Source organism: Haemaphysalis longicornis, unplaced genomic scaffold, assembly GCF_048455015.1.
Source record: "Haemaphysalis longicornis isolate Haplotype H1 unplaced genomic scaffold, Haemaphysalis longicornis Haplotype H1 scaffold_4, whole genome shotgun sequence".
Lineage (NCBI taxonomy): Eukaryota > Metazoa > Arthropoda > Arachnida > Ixodida > Ixodidae > Haemaphysalis > Haemaphysalis longicornis.
Window position 1 is genome coordinate 161,006,487 of NW_027526361.1, and position 17,644 is coordinate 161,024,130.

The 17,644-nt window shown below is 50.4% G+C and overlaps 2 protein-coding genes across 2 annotated transcripts; both read right to left on the minus strand.

Moving 5' to 3' along the window:
• Positions 1–8,260: 8,260 nt before the first annotated feature.
• On the minus strand, positions 8,261–8,818 carry LOC144180076 (uncharacterized). The gene has a single exon (XM_077708484.1). The coding sequence runs from the start codon at positions 8,816–8,818 to the stop codon at positions 8,261–8,263; it is 558 nt and encodes a 185-aa protein (XP_077564610.1).
• Positions 8,819–8,854: 36 nt separating this feature from the next.
• LOC144180077 (uncharacterized) lies at positions 8,855–10,261 on the minus strand. The gene is made up of 3 exons (XM_077708485.1): positions 9,821–10,261; positions 9,612–9,756; positions 8,855–9,501 (listed from the first exon to the last, which is right to left on the minus strand). The coding sequence occupies exons 1-3, from the start codon at positions 10,259–10,261 to the stop codon at positions 8,855–8,857; spliced, it is 1,233 nt and encodes a 410-aa protein (XP_077564611.1).
• Positions 10,262–17,644: the final 7,383 nt, after the last annotated feature.

The following is a 17,644-nucleotide window of genomic DNA, read 5'->3' on the forward strand; positions in this document are numbered from 1 at the left end:
CATGGCCGACACGAGAACTTCTTTGGACGTCATTGGTCAGCTGACAGCTGACTTCAGCACAAATCCTTCACGGGAGATGAGTCCGCTGGGAAAAAGAGTCGCAGAGTGTGAACGAAAAAGTAAGGCATACGCTGAACAACAGCGAGCTGCAAGAGTCCCCAAGTTCCAAGTTGGCACCTACATACGAGTGAAGAAACCAAGTTCCTGGACCAGTTCCTGGCTCCAAGTTATGGACCACTATTAAAGATCCTCAAAAAAATTGGCCGCTGGTCCTTCTCTCTGGAAGACGGTCGAACTTGGAACGCTTCACAGCTATCAGCGGTACCAAAAGAGGCATCACCAGGGTAAGAAACTAAGGACAACTCTTGCACGTACAACATGCCCCCGTTGACGGACTACCAAAGTAGAGCTGCACCATCGAAGACTTGGATTACTGCACCTGGGGGTCCGCCAAAAACACAATCTGCGAGTTCATCCGCAGATCAACTTGAGTCTTCACGCGCTGTACCACCACATGTTCCACCGAGCCCACCACAGCCGCAAGGTTCGCAGCCACAGAGTCTGGCTCCAGGCTCTGGCACTGAGGAGTGCAGTGTACCGGTAGAGGGAAACGGACTCAATGCCAGGGCCACCACCTGACCGGCCCAGGAGAAATCGCAGACCTCCAGTGCACTTCCAAGATTACGTGCAGTGATTCGACAGCTGTCAGGGCTCATACAGACAGTGGCTGTATTGGTGATTTCTGCACACAAACGGTGACCGTATTGGTGATTTGTGCAGACAGGACTGTCTAGTCTAATGATTGTTTGTTCCCCGGGAGGGAAAGATGTAGTGGCCCACAGAAGCACCAGGTGCCGCCATATTATCCGTCGATGCCAACATGTGGTACCACCTCTGTAATATGCGTACGCGCGCGCGCACACACACACACACACACACACACGATGTGCAGTGCAGTGTATCTGTACAGCCGACATAACTACTTATGCTTACGAACAACCATAGTCCATAGCAGTCATGAAACACTCTATATAACGCCAGCGCATTTGATTACCTGAACAATATTCGCGCTCATTCATACTGCTTTGTTTGTAACATACGCAGTCTCAGACGATTGTGTACAGGATAAAAACGCATCGTTGCTCCGATTGTACTACCACCCAGAGCAACCTGCGAAACCACTCCGTAAAGGATACCTTCCGTTGTCAGTAGAGTGAACTAGAATGTGAGTTGTAACACCAGCTACGTAGGCCTCACGTTTAACGTCGGGTGAGGCCATGTTCACAGCCAGAAAAAGAACCCTTGTAGCTTGTCACCACTGCTGTCGTAGAACAAAGCCACTCAAATTCCATCAGGGAGATTTTACACAGACACACAACACACCAGCAACAAATGAAGCCAGGACGTTCTCGGCAGGAGATAGGTGACGACGCTACGAGTAAAAACAGCCCACCACGACTTCCTCACGTACAAATGACGACTTGGCAAGACACACACGGCGCAGACGACTTTAGAGCCGTATGATGCACTACATTCGTAACAGTTCGTACACAAACTTCGTGGACAAATCGCACACATCAGAAAATGCCATTGTTTCTTTTTTTTTAGTGCTTTCTACCACTAGTAGGCGCTCGTGGCGCATCCGCCCCACTTTCGTTAATGCGTGAAACGTTTCGATGCAAATGCTTACACGCGCAGCAATATTTTTACTTTTTATGATTATCCTTATTACTACTTAATGCATAGACGGCTTCAGCGTATTTGTTTTTTGTTTTTTTATTTTTGTAGGACGTCACCGGAAGTTTTGGCGTTAGAGCGTTTTGGAGACGGAAACACGCTCTCGCGACGGCTCGGCATAGGCTCCGGACAGCGAAGTTTGCCGCGCGAGCGCAGCGCCAGCCGCGACATACACGCACAACTCTGAGTCGGTCCCGCCGCGCCGACCGCCTTCAGCGCCAGTGCACGCAACTTAGCAAAAAACGTTTGTTATAACGTTATTTGCGCGTATATGTACTACATAGTGCAACAAAGTCATGCAAAGTGTTATACAGTTGGGGGAAGCCTCCAAATAAAACGGGGCACTGATAAAATGTTGTCGCCTCGCTGCCGAGCCGTGGGCTAGCAAAACTGGGAAGCATGTGTTGAAGGCTTTGCATTCTCCCGCGGATTTTTCTTCTCTGTTTTTTTTTTCGCAGATACCGACCATGGTTACTGAAGCTTGAAAGGCCCACATTAAGCGAGAGGATTACATGCTGCCGTGGTGTACGATCAGCTTGTTAGTAGGCTGGTTATAGGCGGTCAATACACATAATTGCGCTCTGAATTTGGTAACAAAGAGGGCCCCAAGCACAGTTATAGCAGTGTAGCTTGATCACCCAGCGGTTCTACTCTGCTTCATCTAATATTCCACGTGCTTATACCACCGAAATAAAAACATATAACCACATATGGGGCGCGGACACTTATAGGCGTTAATGTTCCCAAATGTTTCGCGAACATTTGGATAGCATAAAAGCACCGCCTCTTCTTGCAAAAGAAACAATGAGATTGTTGTCTAAGCCACTGAAAAGCAAAAAAAAATTCAATCAAATTCGCAAGCAAAGTTGGAACAATTTGTACACGGGAAAAAAATTTTCGCGTTCGGGGAGGAGGAGTAGGAGGACAAACTTTATTTATCCCATCCGTTGCGATTGCGGTCACTCCGGACCAGTGAGGGGTATACTCAGGGAACTAAATTTTTTCTCCCGTGACTTTTGTTGCAAAAGTGTTTACGGTAATAAAAGCGCTACTATTCCTTCCTAACGGAGGTCTCCGGCCGAACCCGTTGTCGTGGAGAGAAAACAAAAATACGCGAATATGAATATTCCGTAATTTATTCCGATACGCCTATTAGATGTTCTGCTTACCCCTCCCTATCCCATCCCTGCCCAAAGGAATTTCTTGTGATAGCCTTCTCGTGATGAGTTTCTTTTTGGGGGGTGTGTTTACTTATATGCAACTAACGTACTGGGCTACAACTGGAAGCCCAAAAGTTTCTCGGCGAAGCGGGCACTTATTAACGTCCGCACTTTCGCTATACCCCAACAAACATGAATTTCATACTGTTACATGTATAGAGCATCACATTCGGATCAAAGACCTATATGTAACTCCCGTGTGGTCCAGTTAGTAGTTATGCAGTCGCATGCAAGTGCACTCACATGGATGGAATACCCCGCGCGGAAACATTGCGCAACGTCTGATATATTTGCAGACAAAGCCTCCTCTTTTGTGGAGCCAACAATATAAATTACGTTTTCTTTTGAAGCGAAACATGCTGAGATTGAGAAAGGTTTGCCACGCAGGCAGGCTGTACGAGCGTTTCTCTTCTGAGAATCACGCCTATGCGGCTTTATATGCCTTTTCATACGCGAGTTCAACCGAATAAAGCCTTCTCCATTCACATGCACTATGTGGCAGGATTACTTTACAATCTCTTATTTCGTTTTAAGCTAAAAAGGGGCGACAAATATGCTTAATCCGCGCTGCAAAAAGAAGAGCGCCCACGAGCCAGCAGCGTACCGGCTTGCGGGGTCCGACCCAGTGTTGCGCATACTGCCGAAGGGGGCGCTGGGTGTCGCGGGCTCCGTGGCGCCCTCGGGGCGCTGTCCGGAGCCTATACCGCATTCCCCCCCTCCCCCCAACACACAACCAGTTTCACCGTACTTTCCTCCTCCGTCGGGCGGCGAAATCTGGCCACTAAAATCATTGTGTAGGGGCAACTGGCCCATAGAATGTTTGGACCTGATTGATTGATTTTAGGCTTTAACGCGCCGACGCCACACAGACGATGAGGCGCTCCATAGTGGAAGGCTACGGATTAATTTTGACCACCTGGTGATATTTAACGTGCGCCGAAATCTCGTATACACGGGCGTTTTTGCTTTTCACCTCCATCAGAAAAGCGGCCGCCGCGGCCGCGAATCGAACCCGCGACCTCGTGCTCAGCAGCGCAACGCCTTAGCCACTGAGCCCCCGCGGCGGGTATTGTTTGAACCTGACCATCTTCTTAATTTTTGTTGATATTAGAATTCTTCCAGTAATTTTCCCAGCCCACACAATGCTTGCAGTTAATGTATACCATTAGAGACGAATTCTGGTGGTATAGGTATTGTTTCCTACAAGCACCGATTCCGCAAAATGACTCAGCCATGACTACGTTAAACGAGCCCGCCTTCTCGGCGGTCAGCTCATTGTTCAATCACCGAGCCACGGCACCACGAAAGCAAAACATTGCAGTGCGATCACAACTTAGGCGGCATGCATTTATTTTTGTCCCCGCTTCTGTGCGCTGCATTTTTTCAAGGAAGCATGATGAGCTCACCAGTATGCCTTCCGACGCAAGCACTGGTTTCAGCTGCAAGCAATTACGCGCCAAATCGCTCTCAACGCGACGAAAACGTACCCTGTTTGGACCGATAGCGTTGGGCTTTTGGTCCAAATATTTTTGTATTGTTTAAGAGATGTGTTCCATAAAGTTGTTTTATGAAAAAAAAACCTTCAGCTGCAGCATCGGTAGAACTTTCAGTGCTTGGTGCGCTCTTGCGGCATGGCGACAAGGCAAGAATTCGAGCGAGGAGAGGCCGACATATCGCAGTGGTGCACGCACCCTCGCACCCGAAATCTCAACTGCGCATGTCTGTGCATTTTCCACGGCCGCTGCCAGGTGACGGCACCGGCATCTATGGCCGTGCGCTCAGCGGTTCTTATTTGAATTGTCCATGACTGTACATACCACATACATACCGCAGCCGCCATGCGTTATAGAGGTAGTGAAGGTAGCGAAGCATGGTCAATGAACATCTCTTGGCTATAATAGCGAGCAAAGCAAAACAGAAACTTGAAAGGAACAAAAACGAAACAAGATCTCTAAAGAAAGTACACCGAAATCATTAAACAAAAACACAAGAAAAGAAAGTGAGCAAACACTCCAAGTTGAAATTGCATTTAAACAGAATTTTCGGCATAAACACCTTCACAGGTATTAGAGCCGGGAAAGAGCGCATGAGAATGCAGCCAGAGCAAGAGAGCCAGTGGAATTGGGAAGTGGGTTTCTTTCTTTCTCGATAGCACATGAATAAAAGCTGTATTTCGAAGTGCCGGTGCGGGCGAAGTAAACGGTCAGAGTTAACTTGGATGGGCTGTTAATTCCACGTGGTCGACGAAGGTTATAAGCGCACTCTGAAGAAGGCGACTGGAGCCATTTTTGGCGCAATGTATACATGTCAGAGTCTCAAGACGCTGGTGCTCTGAAAGTCGCATCGAATGTGGCGGATCAAGCAAGGAAAGCAGGACCCAGACGTCCGGTTCTCGTGGTGGTCACGGAACACTCCAGCTCGAGCACGCGAGCGCGGCCGATCTTCATCTTCTGATCGTGCCACGCCCCCTGCCTTCGCTTGTCTCAACCACCCATTCCACCTTTATTTTCTACACACTCCCCGGCCCGCCAAGAAGTCTAAGGGTTGGCTTCAAGGAAGTAGAGCCGTTGAATGGGCCGCCTGATTTCTTGACCAGTTGACAGGCGGAGTACACAGAAGCGGACGATTCCGTCGCGTCCGGGTAGCAACTTGCCCACACGGCCGAGTCTCCAAAACGTTGGGGCGTATCCTTCATCGTGCGCTACAACCACGCCTCCGACTGCGAGTTGGTGTAACGGATGTGAGGGCGCTTCGTGAGCGGACCGCAGAAGCAGCAGGTATTCATTCCGCCATCTTTGCCATAGGCGATTTGTGACGTTCTGTTGGTGCCTCCAGCGGCGTGTCAACTCGGAGCTTGTCGACGATGGCTCGAATGGCCCGAGGTTCTGGGGGAGGCACGTGTTCGGCTTGCCGAGCCAGAAGTGAGCCGGTGTTATGGGATGAGGTCCGTCGGCATCCGTGGTCAGGTACGTCAAGGGCCGGCTGTTGATAACCGCCTCCACTTCACACAACGTGGTTGCCAGTTCCTCAGCTGTCAGAGAGCTGCGCCCAAGGGTACGTCTCAGCGTCTCTTTCGTTATCCGAATCACTCGCTCCCACCAACCGCCCCACCACGGTGCCTTCTCTACGTTGAATTTCCAAACAATGCGCTGTCCGCTGCAGAAATCTTGGAGTGTGGCATCGGTGAGGGAGTGGGATTACTTCGGACAGTGTTTAAAAGCGAGGGCGTTATCGGAGCATACCGTGGCGGGTATTCCGCGGCGAGCAATGAAGCGCCTGAAGGCGAGCAAGAAACTTGACGCTGTCATACCCGTCGTCAATTCCAGGTGTAGAGCCCGCGTGACGCCCCACGAGAATACGTCGACGTATGCTTTGACTTTGGAAGGGTCGTTGGTACGGCAGTACAGAGGACCGCAGAAGTCGACGCCCACAATAGAGAACGGGCTTGTTTCCGTTATGCGGTCACGTGGTAATGGTGCCGTCGGTGCTGTCGCCGGTGTAAGCCTGCGCCTTCGGCACGGCAAGCACTGGTGGAGGGCTTTCTTCACTGTCTGGCGTCCTCGAATGATCCAATAGCGCTGGCGGATCTCTGTGAGCGTGGCTTCTGTTCCAGCATGCAACAGGCGCTCGTGGGTTGCCAGAATAAGCAACCGGGTTAAATCGTTCTTTCCGGGCAGAATGATCAGATGTCGCACTTCGAAAGGAGATTGTAAGCAGTGTAGTCATCCCCCCACGCGGATAACGCCAGCGGAGTCCAAAAAGGGCTGTAGACGAAGCAGTCGGGAAGTCCCCACACCAAGCTGGCTGTTCGATAGAGCTTCCCGGTCTTGGGGGAATGCTTCCTGCTGTACCTGGAGAATCCAGTACAGTTCAGCTTCTTGGACTTCGTTAGCAACCAGTGGCCCTGTCATCGACGGACGTTGCGGTAAAGCGTTATTTACGAAGCGTCGAACCCAGGCCGTCACTCGAAGTAGCCGTGAGTAGCGGCTGTAATCTGCAATTTGGCATAGTGATTCCGGTAGCGAAGACCCCACCGGGCAAGATGACGCCAAGGCTGGTGACAGGTCAACGAAGTCGGCGACTTCCTGGGGCTGCTTCAATGGCCACAGGTTTTCTGTGTGGGCGATCCATGATGGTCCATGCCACCAAAGCTCTGAGGTTCTGAGGACTGTTGCACTTATTCCGCGTGTGATGAGGTCGGCAGGATTGTCCTTGCTGCTGCAATGCCCCCATCTGCATCCCTTGGTCAGGCGCTGGATCTCTTCCACGCGATTCCGGACGAAGGGGGGCCACCGGCTAGGATCCCCGCATATCCAGTGCAGGGCAATCTGCGCGTCCGACGAGAAGAACGCACGCATTAGGTGGTTGTAAAGGCGCGCTGCGATGAGGCAGGCAAGGAGCTGGAGGCGAGGCAACGGCCACACGCCCTTTGCTGATCAGCAGATTTGCCTCAAACGGGTCACAATGCGCGGAGCGTCGGCGGACGTAGACAGCTGTGCCATATGCTCGCGGGCTACCGTCCGCGAAGAAGTGGATTTCGATGGACTGCTCCGGGTAACCTTGGTCGTCTGATACGTTTCGTGGCAAACAAAGGTGTTGCAGCTCGGTTAGTTCGGAGCACCATGCGTTCCAGCCGGTGAGTTGCTCACGTCGTAAAGGACTGTCCCATGGGTGCCGCAGCTTCCATAAATCTTGAAATATAACCTTTGCCCGGACCGTGAATGGTGCCAAGAAGCCTAGCGGATCGTAGATTCTTGCAAATGTTTGTAGCAGGGTTCGCTTGGTTGTGGGCTTGGTGTTGATAAACGCGGCCACGTTTCCTGTGCTGATGAGCAGCGTGTCGTCAATGCGGTTCCAGCTCACCCCGAGAACTTTCATTGTGGTGGCGTCGCCACCTTCATCCTCCAATGCGAGCTTATCTCTTATGAACAAGTCCCGCAGGGAAGAGATGTTGGAAGCCCATTTTCGGAGCTCCATTCCGGCTTCGGCCATTACAGCCCTTGCTTCCGAATATATCTGATGAGCTCGGTCGACGTTGTCCATGCCAATGATGAGGTCGTCGACATAGAAAGACTCTCGCAAGATGGCGGCGGTGTCCGGAAACGTTTGTGAGACTCGCAGATCATGGTGCAAAGTGGCGGCGAGCAAAAAGGGACTCGATCTCGCAACAAAAGGAACCCGTGTCATTCGCCACTTCACTACTGGAGGAAAGGGCTCCTTCGGTGTAGGAAGGCGCTCGATCCACAAAAAACGTAGCGCGTCCCTGTCCTGTTCCCGAACAATCATCTGGAGGTAGGCCTTCTTTATATGACCACGGAATAGCACCTGAATTTAAGAATGAGCCTTAACAGGTCTGCATCCAACTTGGGCCCCTTACAGAGGATGCTGTTCAGCGAAGGTTGCCCCGAAACATGTGAGGAGGCATCGAAAACCACCCTCAGCTTGGTTGTGACGGCGTCCCGACGAACCACACCGTGATGCGGCATGTAGTACCTGGTTGTCGAGCATTGCTCGCCGTCATGCTCGGGAACTCGTTCGGCATGGCCGTCGTTGAAATACGTCCGGATTGCGTTGTCGTACTGGGACAGCAGCTCAGGCTGACCAGGAAAGCGCCCCATCTGCACACGCAACCGCTGTTCTGCGAGCCTATAGTTGTCAGCGCTGGCGTCCAGCCCTGGCTCCTGGATCATGAGTGGAACCTCGTACCGCGTGCCATTCTTCCTCACGTCACTCTCGAATTGCTCTACGGCCACGCGGTCCAGCACTGACGCATGAGATCTTTCTTTGATCCTGATAGCATCCAGTCGCCACAGTGACGATAACTCGTTATCTGCCGCTCCGTCATCCAGCGAGGGCTCCATGAGGGCCAGGAATAAAGCACTAGATGATCCCGAAGTTCAGCCAGTTTCGTCAGAGTGTGCACCCTGGAGAGTCCAGCCGAACATTGTTTCGACGGCGGTCAGGTGCGGAGTCAGCCTTGAAATGTTCCCCGAGGTAACTTGCCAGTAGAAATCTGACCCAATTAGGGTGCTGATGTGGTCATCCATGTAAGCCGACGCGGGCGAAGTGTCAGCGGCGAAAAGACCATGGCCGTGCATCAGTCTAAGCGTGTCATCGGTGATTGGGGGACTCGTAACGACGCAGATACTTGGGACCTCAAGGGCGTCGATGACCACCTGCTTGCCGTTGTTCTGGCTGGCCACCGTGACTGACACGCGAGGATACTTCTCAGCTGCTGCATGGTGGCTCTTGCCGAATGTGACCAGCTTGAGGTCCTCAACGCCTTCAACGGAGTAGCCCAGAGCGCGCGAAACGTCACGCCGAACGAACGTCCGCTGGCTGCCCGTGTCTAGCAGAACCCTCAACAGAAGCTGACCGTTGGGACCCGTCGCCCATGTGCGGCAAGTCTGCAGGTAGACTGGAGTGCGCCGTGTGGTTCTAGTTGACGCTGTAACCACCGACGATGCCGCGTGGGACGATTTGGGCACTGTGGGCGGGCCCCCTTGACCAGCCGAGTGGGCAGACCTGGTAGCGTGCGCGGAACCTGGCTGAGCCACGTCGCAGAGTGACGTTAGATGCCGGCGTGAACAGCGGCTGCAGGACAACGTTCTAGCAGTCTGGCAAGCACGTGCAAGGTGATTCTGCTTGCCGCACCGGAAGCAATGTCTTCCTGCTTGCAGTCGCCGTCGCTTCTCCTCTGGTGGCACATTCGCGGTGCATCGCGCGATCCCATGGCCTCGCCCGTCACAAAGGGGGCAACAGTCACCACGAGGAGGCGGCGATGACTCCGCATATAGCACTGCGGCTGACGGAGGAGAAAACTCCTCATGCGGTGTCGGCCGGGGTGCTGGAGGGCGTCGAACCTGAGGACCGGTGCTGTCCATGTGCCCTTCTTCCCGAATTTCCACCTGAATACGGAGAAAATCCAAGATCTCCTGAACTTGTTTGGCATCCCCGTTCACCTCATTCGCGGCTGATTCCTTCATCCGTTGCCGGTAACGAAGAGCGATGTCATGCGGCAACGCCTTCAGCAGGACCCGGTGGATTATGACGGCGTAGCGGTCGGGCGCGATGCCTAGTGCCTCCAAAGCGTTTAGGCGAAAGCTGATGTCGTCATGCAAGCGCCGCAGCCCCGCGACGTCCGCAGAGGTCTTCACCGGAGTTATGGCGAGGAGGGCATCGACATGATCCGCCATCAATAGGTCTCTGCGACCAAAACGGTCTTTAAGGATCTTGATCGCAGCGTCGTATCCATCCTCCGCAAGCCTGATGCCCTCAATCGCGGTCTTAGCGAAGCCGGTCATGTACGAGCGGAGGTACTTGAATTTGTCGATTTTAGTCAAGTGTTGGTTTGCATGGATGGTGGCGTCGAATTATTCCCAGAATCCCTGCCAATCGCGACGGTCCCCAGAGAATGGTGCAATCTGCAGCTTGGGGAGGGCGACGCGGGGAACTGGCACGGCGGGAGGAGCCGTGGATTCGCTCACCCTTCGATCTTGCGTATGTCCACCAGCAGCGGAGCTCGAGGGACCGGAGACGGCAGAAGGCGATGATCTGGCGGTGTGCACGCGGGCCCGAATTTCGCAAATGCTGTGCTCGTAGTCTCATGCTGTGGCGTAGTCCACCTGAAAGGCCTCGTCCGAGAGTTGAGCCTGGATCATGGCGTCGAGGGCTCGCAGCTCTGTCTGCTTCTCAGTACGTAGGGTGACGTAGCCCTGAATTCGGGTCTCGGGGGCAGCGGGATCCTCGAGGAGAGCGTCAAGCGCGGCGATCGCCTTCGTGATGGCGGCGCGCAGGGACCCCCGAACGCGGCGTTCGTGCTCCATGAAGGAAGGAACCGGGAGCCTGGGCGGTTTTCGGCACCAGCGTGTGGCGGATCAAGCAAGGAAAGCAGGACCCAGACGTCCGGTTCTCGTGGTGGTCACGGAACACTCCAGCTCGAGCACGCAAGCGCGGCCGATCTTCATCTTCTGATCGTGCCACGCCCCCTGCCATCGCTTGTCTCAACCACCCATTCCACCTTTATTTTTTACATCGAATTCAAAGAAAACCGCGTTGAAGCGAGCGAAAAGTAACTTTCATAGGTGCTACAAACACACCGTAGAGCGCTTTTTTGATGCCGTAATTTTCATTTAGGTTTGCTTGCCAGACTACCGAGCGCTGTGCACACCCTAGCATACGGACTTCGGTTAACAAAGAGTGGCCAACATCGACTTTACGAAGAGTTCTCGCGTTTACGCTCATGAGCCAAGAAAGTCGCTTGCAAGTAAAGAACGTCTGTTCCTCCCCCATCTCCCCGTTTCAGTCCTCGGGGGGCCAATGAGACAGAAGCGTTTGTCTGTATTTTACTTGCTTCTTTTCGATGGCGAAAATGATAAAAAATACCTCCCTGCAAAGACACAAGGGCGCAAAGATGACAAATCCGGCGAATTGAACTAGGCCCTGCAAGGTCTCAACAACTGAAATACTAGGGGCGAAACAAGAGGCCGAGGTTTGTACGGCGTCCGGGCTCACGGCACAGCACCGTGTAAATCGAAACATCGGTGAACAAAAGGCTCACAAAAGGTTCACAAAAGGTTAGAGAGAGAGAAAGAGAGAGAGAGAGAGAGAGAGAGAGAGAGAGAGAGAGAGAGAGAGAGAGAAAGAGAGAGGGAGAGCTCCTGAAGAGCCGTGCTGAGCATGCGTGAGGAGCATTGGATTGCATTGGATTGGATTGGATTGGGCTGAAATAGGCTGGATTTGATTGGATTGGAAATCGTTTTGGCAGCAGTAAGCACTGACACGGGTGATTTACGGTAAGAACGCCTGAGCCAGCGCAAAGAACGGCAAAACCCGAAGTGGTGCCGTATATCCACAAAGTCGCCCATCAATCACCTCAAGAAGGTGGCCAAGCGGCACGGGATTCCGATCCTGTTCTCGGCACCGCGTAAGCTGGCCAGACTTTGCGCGCGCACTTCTTCCAATGGGCGAAAAAAGCAAGGAATCGACAAGAACCATGCTAGGCCATTTCTTGACTGCGCTATAGGCGTTGTAAATCAGATTCCACTGAAATGTTGGAAAGTCTATATCAGCCAGACCGGCCGATGTATCAACGACCGAGCACGGGAGCATGAATTGTCGGTAAAGTGTGTCATACTTGCGCAGCATGCGCCTCGTGTCAAACCCGCACCCTTTGATACGATAGTGCGGCGAGGGTACGCACCCTTTCTTGTCTCGCTCGGTATATAAACACTGCTACAATAAAGATGCGATCTTCTCCCCATCGCACCCCTGCGTCATGCCTCGTTCGATCGCGCTAGCGATACAAAAGAATAAAGGAAATCCGCATTTGCCCCGCATTGCGATACCTGCGAGTGTTATCCACTTGTAGGGGAGATTAGCACTCTGGGAAGTGCTAATTAGCAGAGATGCGACAGCACGGGAGCTCTTGGAAGCTTTTTATATCAAGTAAAAAGGCGATAACTGTATCAGTGATACGTCGGTGGTCCTGTTTAATTCTGAGAAATATTTTTTTGAGCGTTTCGGTGTTTGACCCATATGCGTACTTGTGATACTTTTACAGTGGCGCATGCTGCGCATGCTCCAGTTGCTTCTATATTTACCGGCTCCGGCGGTAAGTTGAAAGTTCGGTTCAGTTGAAAGTTAGCGGTTGTTTTTTTTGTTTGCGCTTGTTTTTTTAGCGCTTGTTTTTTGCGCTAAATATATTAAAGAATAATGAACCAGCTAAACCCCAACAAGTTTAGTTAAAAATCCCGAGTGCTTCGCCCACTCGTCATGATTCACTTCGTGGAGATGCGTGAATTGTTTTCTTCATTGCCGCAGAAGGATTTAAAGAATGCGCATGAGATTCGGCCCCTGTAACTACCTTGGAATGTAAATTACATTGATGGTGATAAAATGCAAAAAGTGCGTGTTAGGCGGTGGAACCAAATAATATATTTGATGAGAGCTTCAGTAGTCCGTTCAGGATGAAAAATATTGCACAAACAGGAACTGCAGGTACTGGTTGAATTGTGTGAGAGAATACATGAATGAGTGTTCTACGCAAATACTGGAACGCGCGAAGCAAAATGATATTTATGGCACTAAAACGGGACCGACAAGGATAAACTGCTTGGCAACATGCATAACATCGTTATGCGTCCCTTCCCCGCGTGCTCGCAGGGAGATCGTTAAGCTTAGTACAAATCACATTCCCGTTACGTCACTTCGAGGCAATTAGCATAGAATGCTGCTGCCTCATTGTGCAAGGGCTACGAAAGCCTCAATAAACCCGTATTGAGAAGCATCCGCGAGGCCAGTGCCGGGCGGGAAACAAAAGTGTGGGCTCCTTGGGGTGGCGTGTGTGCGCTTGTATGAGAGGGGAGGGGATGGGGCGGGGCATGGTTCGGCGTCAGATAGGAAAGCTGGCCCAGCCCGAGATGAGAAGGGGGTGTCCCCCGCTTTCGCTTGTTCCGATGCGGAAAACGGGGTGTGAGCAATATTTGTACCCATGGTTTACGCTCCCGGGCACGGGAAGAACGAAGATGGTAGAATGACCAGTCACCCTTGCGCGGGGTGGCCTGGACGGAAAACACGAACCTTCGTCAGTTATGGGAGCCATGTAGCCCGCGTTTGAAAGACGGGTTATCGAAGCCAAGCAACTGCGGAGTCGGCATGCATGCTACCGGAACAGATCGACATACATGAAGTCGGTCCCTGCTAAGGTGGCGTTTGCGCCTTAACGATTCTATAGAAGATATGTCAATTAGGCTAGTTGGCACTTGTTCATGATGTAAACACAGTGCAAAGACTACGAACTTGGCAAAAGAGGGGAGACTGCTTCACTCCCATCAGTCACAAAGGTAACAAGTTCATTCAAAGGGAGGGTATCTGCATAGGCTCTTGTCTCGCCCCGATTTTAAGTGAGCTGCTTTCAGCCCACTCTGGCAGAAGCTTGATGGCCGCTCTAAAGCAAGCAAACATTACCAAAGAACTATGGCGGTCGCACTTAGTGGGAACACGGGACGATAGAGTTTCTGACAACATACACTAGAGAGGAATCAGGCGCTAGCGTCTATGCGGCTCACATCAAGGCCCTCTGTGTCGTCATAGACCGCCATTATACATCGCGCTCGCCTTAGTTTCATCATTGGGGCCGCGGCGGCCGCTTTTCTGATGGAGGCGAAAAGCAAAAACGCCCGTGTGTACGAGATTTCGGCGCACGGTAAAGATCCCCAGGTGGTCAAAATTAATCCGGAGCCCTCCACTACGGCGCGCCTCATCGCCCGCGTTGCGTCGGCGCGTTAAACCTTACAATCAACTAGTTTCATCATTGGCTTGGATTGAAACCTTTTAGTGACCGCAAAATTAAACAAAGTGCTACAAAAACGCGTAGAATAGTGCGCAATTATGTAAGTGGAAAGTAAAAACAGACACTTTTAAAACTAAGGAAAAAGGAAGTAAAGCGTATTTTTGCCGGAACAGTTGTGCCGGCTATTCCGCAGGCCAAGGTTGTAATTACGAACAAGGTTAATATTTGGGGGGGGGGGGAAGCTCATTAGAGCCTGATTTTATTAATTTTACCATCATTGCAAATTATAAGTTGCTTAAAAGTTTGGAAAACTTTTTTAGCGTGCCCATTAAAACATTGCCTTCGTGGTGAACTAGTGCACCGACCGCCAACTAGTTTAACAAGAAAAAAGAAAACGTGGCGTTAAACAGTCGTGCACGAGGACAAGATAGGACGTATACAAGCAAGCGCCCGCATCTGCCGTATCACCGTGGTCGTATCTTGTCTTCGTCGAAGTAAGTTTTGTTTCTTCTCTTCGTCGGCTACAAATTTCGTGCGGAATATTACCCACTCAGTCATGCGTCCTTCTACTGCGGCATGAGCAACGTCACGTGCGATCACGGACTGTCGGCTGTTTCACCGAACATGGCTACCACAGAAGAGGGATGATTTCGGCTTCTCTGTAGCTCGTAAACATGTTAATGCATAGTGAAGAAAGCAAATCCTGAAAATTCCATAAGAATCTAATTGTCATGCCAACCCCCCACGGCGACATGGCTTACGAAGCGCAGTTTCCTCTCTAGTATACTTACTAAGAAACTCTATGCACGGCACCACGTGGCGCGAGCTACTACGAGAGCATCCTCTCGTAGTAGCTCGCGTAGTAGCTCGCGTAGTAGCTCGCGTAGTAGCTCGCGTAAAAGTAGAAAAACGTTTATTGCAGACATTTATTTGCATGGCAATCAGGTGGAACGCCCAAGGGGTCTTATGCTCCGTGCTGCAGCTGCCGACAAGGCTCAGCTGGGGTGGTACCATCGGTCCAGGGCTCCAACGGCCTCTGCTGCCTTGCGTTCTCGCTGAAGAAAAACTATCGATTATTCGCAACGGTCGCTGGCGAGCAGTCCCTACCATTGATCCGCCTTACATTTTTGATACTGGTTACACACGCTGTGTTTGAGCTTTCTCATGTGGGTTGGTATAGGGTGGATTCTTGATCGCACCATGGGCATGCGACATCATATTGAGTCGGATCATGTTTGGCCAGTATGTTTGCAGAACAATTTTGAAATGTAGCAACATGTATTTCATCAAATCTGAAAGAAATAAAACAGCTTGATCAACAAAAACGCAGGTCGAGAAACTTCTTTTCTTGCAACTTGATGTTCTTCCTTGATGTTATCGACGGACCGCTTCATGAATTCAAAGCGTGAGCATAAGAAATTTCACTGATGTTAGAATCGAACGGCAGTAGTAGATTAAGAGGTGAGGTACCCTGGTACCCTTTGTCTACCCTGGTAAAATAAAGCGGATAAAACCACCATCGCAGGAAAACAGCAATGTTTTCAGAGGATTCGAACCCTTGACCTTCAAAACGGAAGTTCAACACCTAACCTTGGCTACTTGAGGAGACAACTATAGAGGAGGGCAAGAATTTGGTATAGTAACTTGGGCTGCCAACGAGTTGCCAACGCCTGTCTTTCTTTCTGGCCGTATTTAAGAAATTCGGGCCGTGATAAGACTTGTCTCTTACGCACCGATCTCGGAGGCGAGGCGAATTATGCTTGTACTGCAAGCGATGTAACCGAATCTCCCTTAATTGGGCCAAGAAAAGTTATCGCACATCCCCGGTCTCCCCTAAGCAAGCCACGGTAACCGCGAACGGAATGGAATTCGCTGCTAGACCTCTGGCATTGATAACGCTTCTTCGTCACGCATTGACCTTGCATACAAGCCTAATTATCCTAATACTAAAAGCTATGCATCCAGAGCTCCCTTATTTAAATCACAAAAAGCTATCGCAAATCCCAAATCTCCCCATGAAAACCAAGCAAGCCACGAATGCAATGCGTGATTTCGAGCATTAAAAGCTGGTAATTTGTCTCAAGGCAGCCTATTCCCGCAGGTTAAAAAGAAATTGATTGTTTTCTGCTGAAAGGAATGACCCCAAATCACAAGGTGGACAGGAAATCCGTACGCTGACGCCAGCTTTCGATGCTTGCTGGCGCTGCGTCAACGCGGATATCTGGCGAGAATAGTATCGGCGTTGCTCACGCGTCAGCTAGCGTCTCTTTGCATTTTGGCGGCGTGCGCTGACACCCGTCTACGCGGGGCGACGTCGACCCACCAAAACGCGGAAAATACGCTGCATGTGGTTGTAGCTTATTGCGCCTTGCCGCGACGGGAACCCGCCGCGAGCCGATTGAGGCTGTCGCGCTGTTCGGCGGTACCGGAGGACCGAGAAGCGGCGAAATAGCAGGAAAGGCGGCAAGTGAACATACATGGGGTCTGGATTCAGGCGTTATAATTTGTCATTTATTGTGTTTACTGTGGTATAAATTGTAATAACATGACAGGGCATGCTACAGTATTTTGTTAATTTTTCAATTTTTATAGGTTAAAATTCTGTCTGCATTAACGCTAATATAACGATTACTGGTGTTTTTTGGCCAAATCTGAATTTTTGTAAAAATGGAAGTCATTACATGGTCTTTCCCCATTTTCGCCATTCTTTTATTTCTTTTTTGGACGCCTTTTAATGATGTTCTTTTTTTGTGATGTTCTTTTGTGATGTTCTTAGGTTTTGGGGGGAAATATATAAGATGCACCTTTTTTATTTCGCGCGTCATTTTCTGAAAACTTTGCTTTTTTTAATTTTCTATTTGTTGTTTTTCTAAGTGCTGTTCGACAATATATATTATCGCTAATAAAACGATTACAGGTGATTTACCGAAATCTGCAGTTTTGGGGAAATGCAGGGCGTTACATGCTTTTTTGTCATTTTTGCTAATTGTTATTCGTATTTTAAACGTTATTTGCAGACATTTTGTTTATTTTTGCATTTTAGGGGGATGTATAAGATGCATATATTCTTCATTTTTTCAGATTATTTTTGTGAAAATTTTATTCTTCCCAGTATTAATATTCTTTTTATTTTTAAAAATTCTGGTCAACCAATGATCTCCATTTACACTAATATAATGATTAGGGGTATTCTATCGCTAATGCTGTGGTTTCGGGGAAATGCAGGGTTTTATCTCATTTTCGCCATTTCTTTCATACGTATTTTGAACGGATTTGTGCAGAATTTGCTGTTTATTGTTGGGTTTTGGGAAGAGATCTTTAGCATGCATATTCGTGATTATGTCATAACATGCTTGTGAAAACCTAATTTTTTGTTGTAATTGTTATTTTTTCG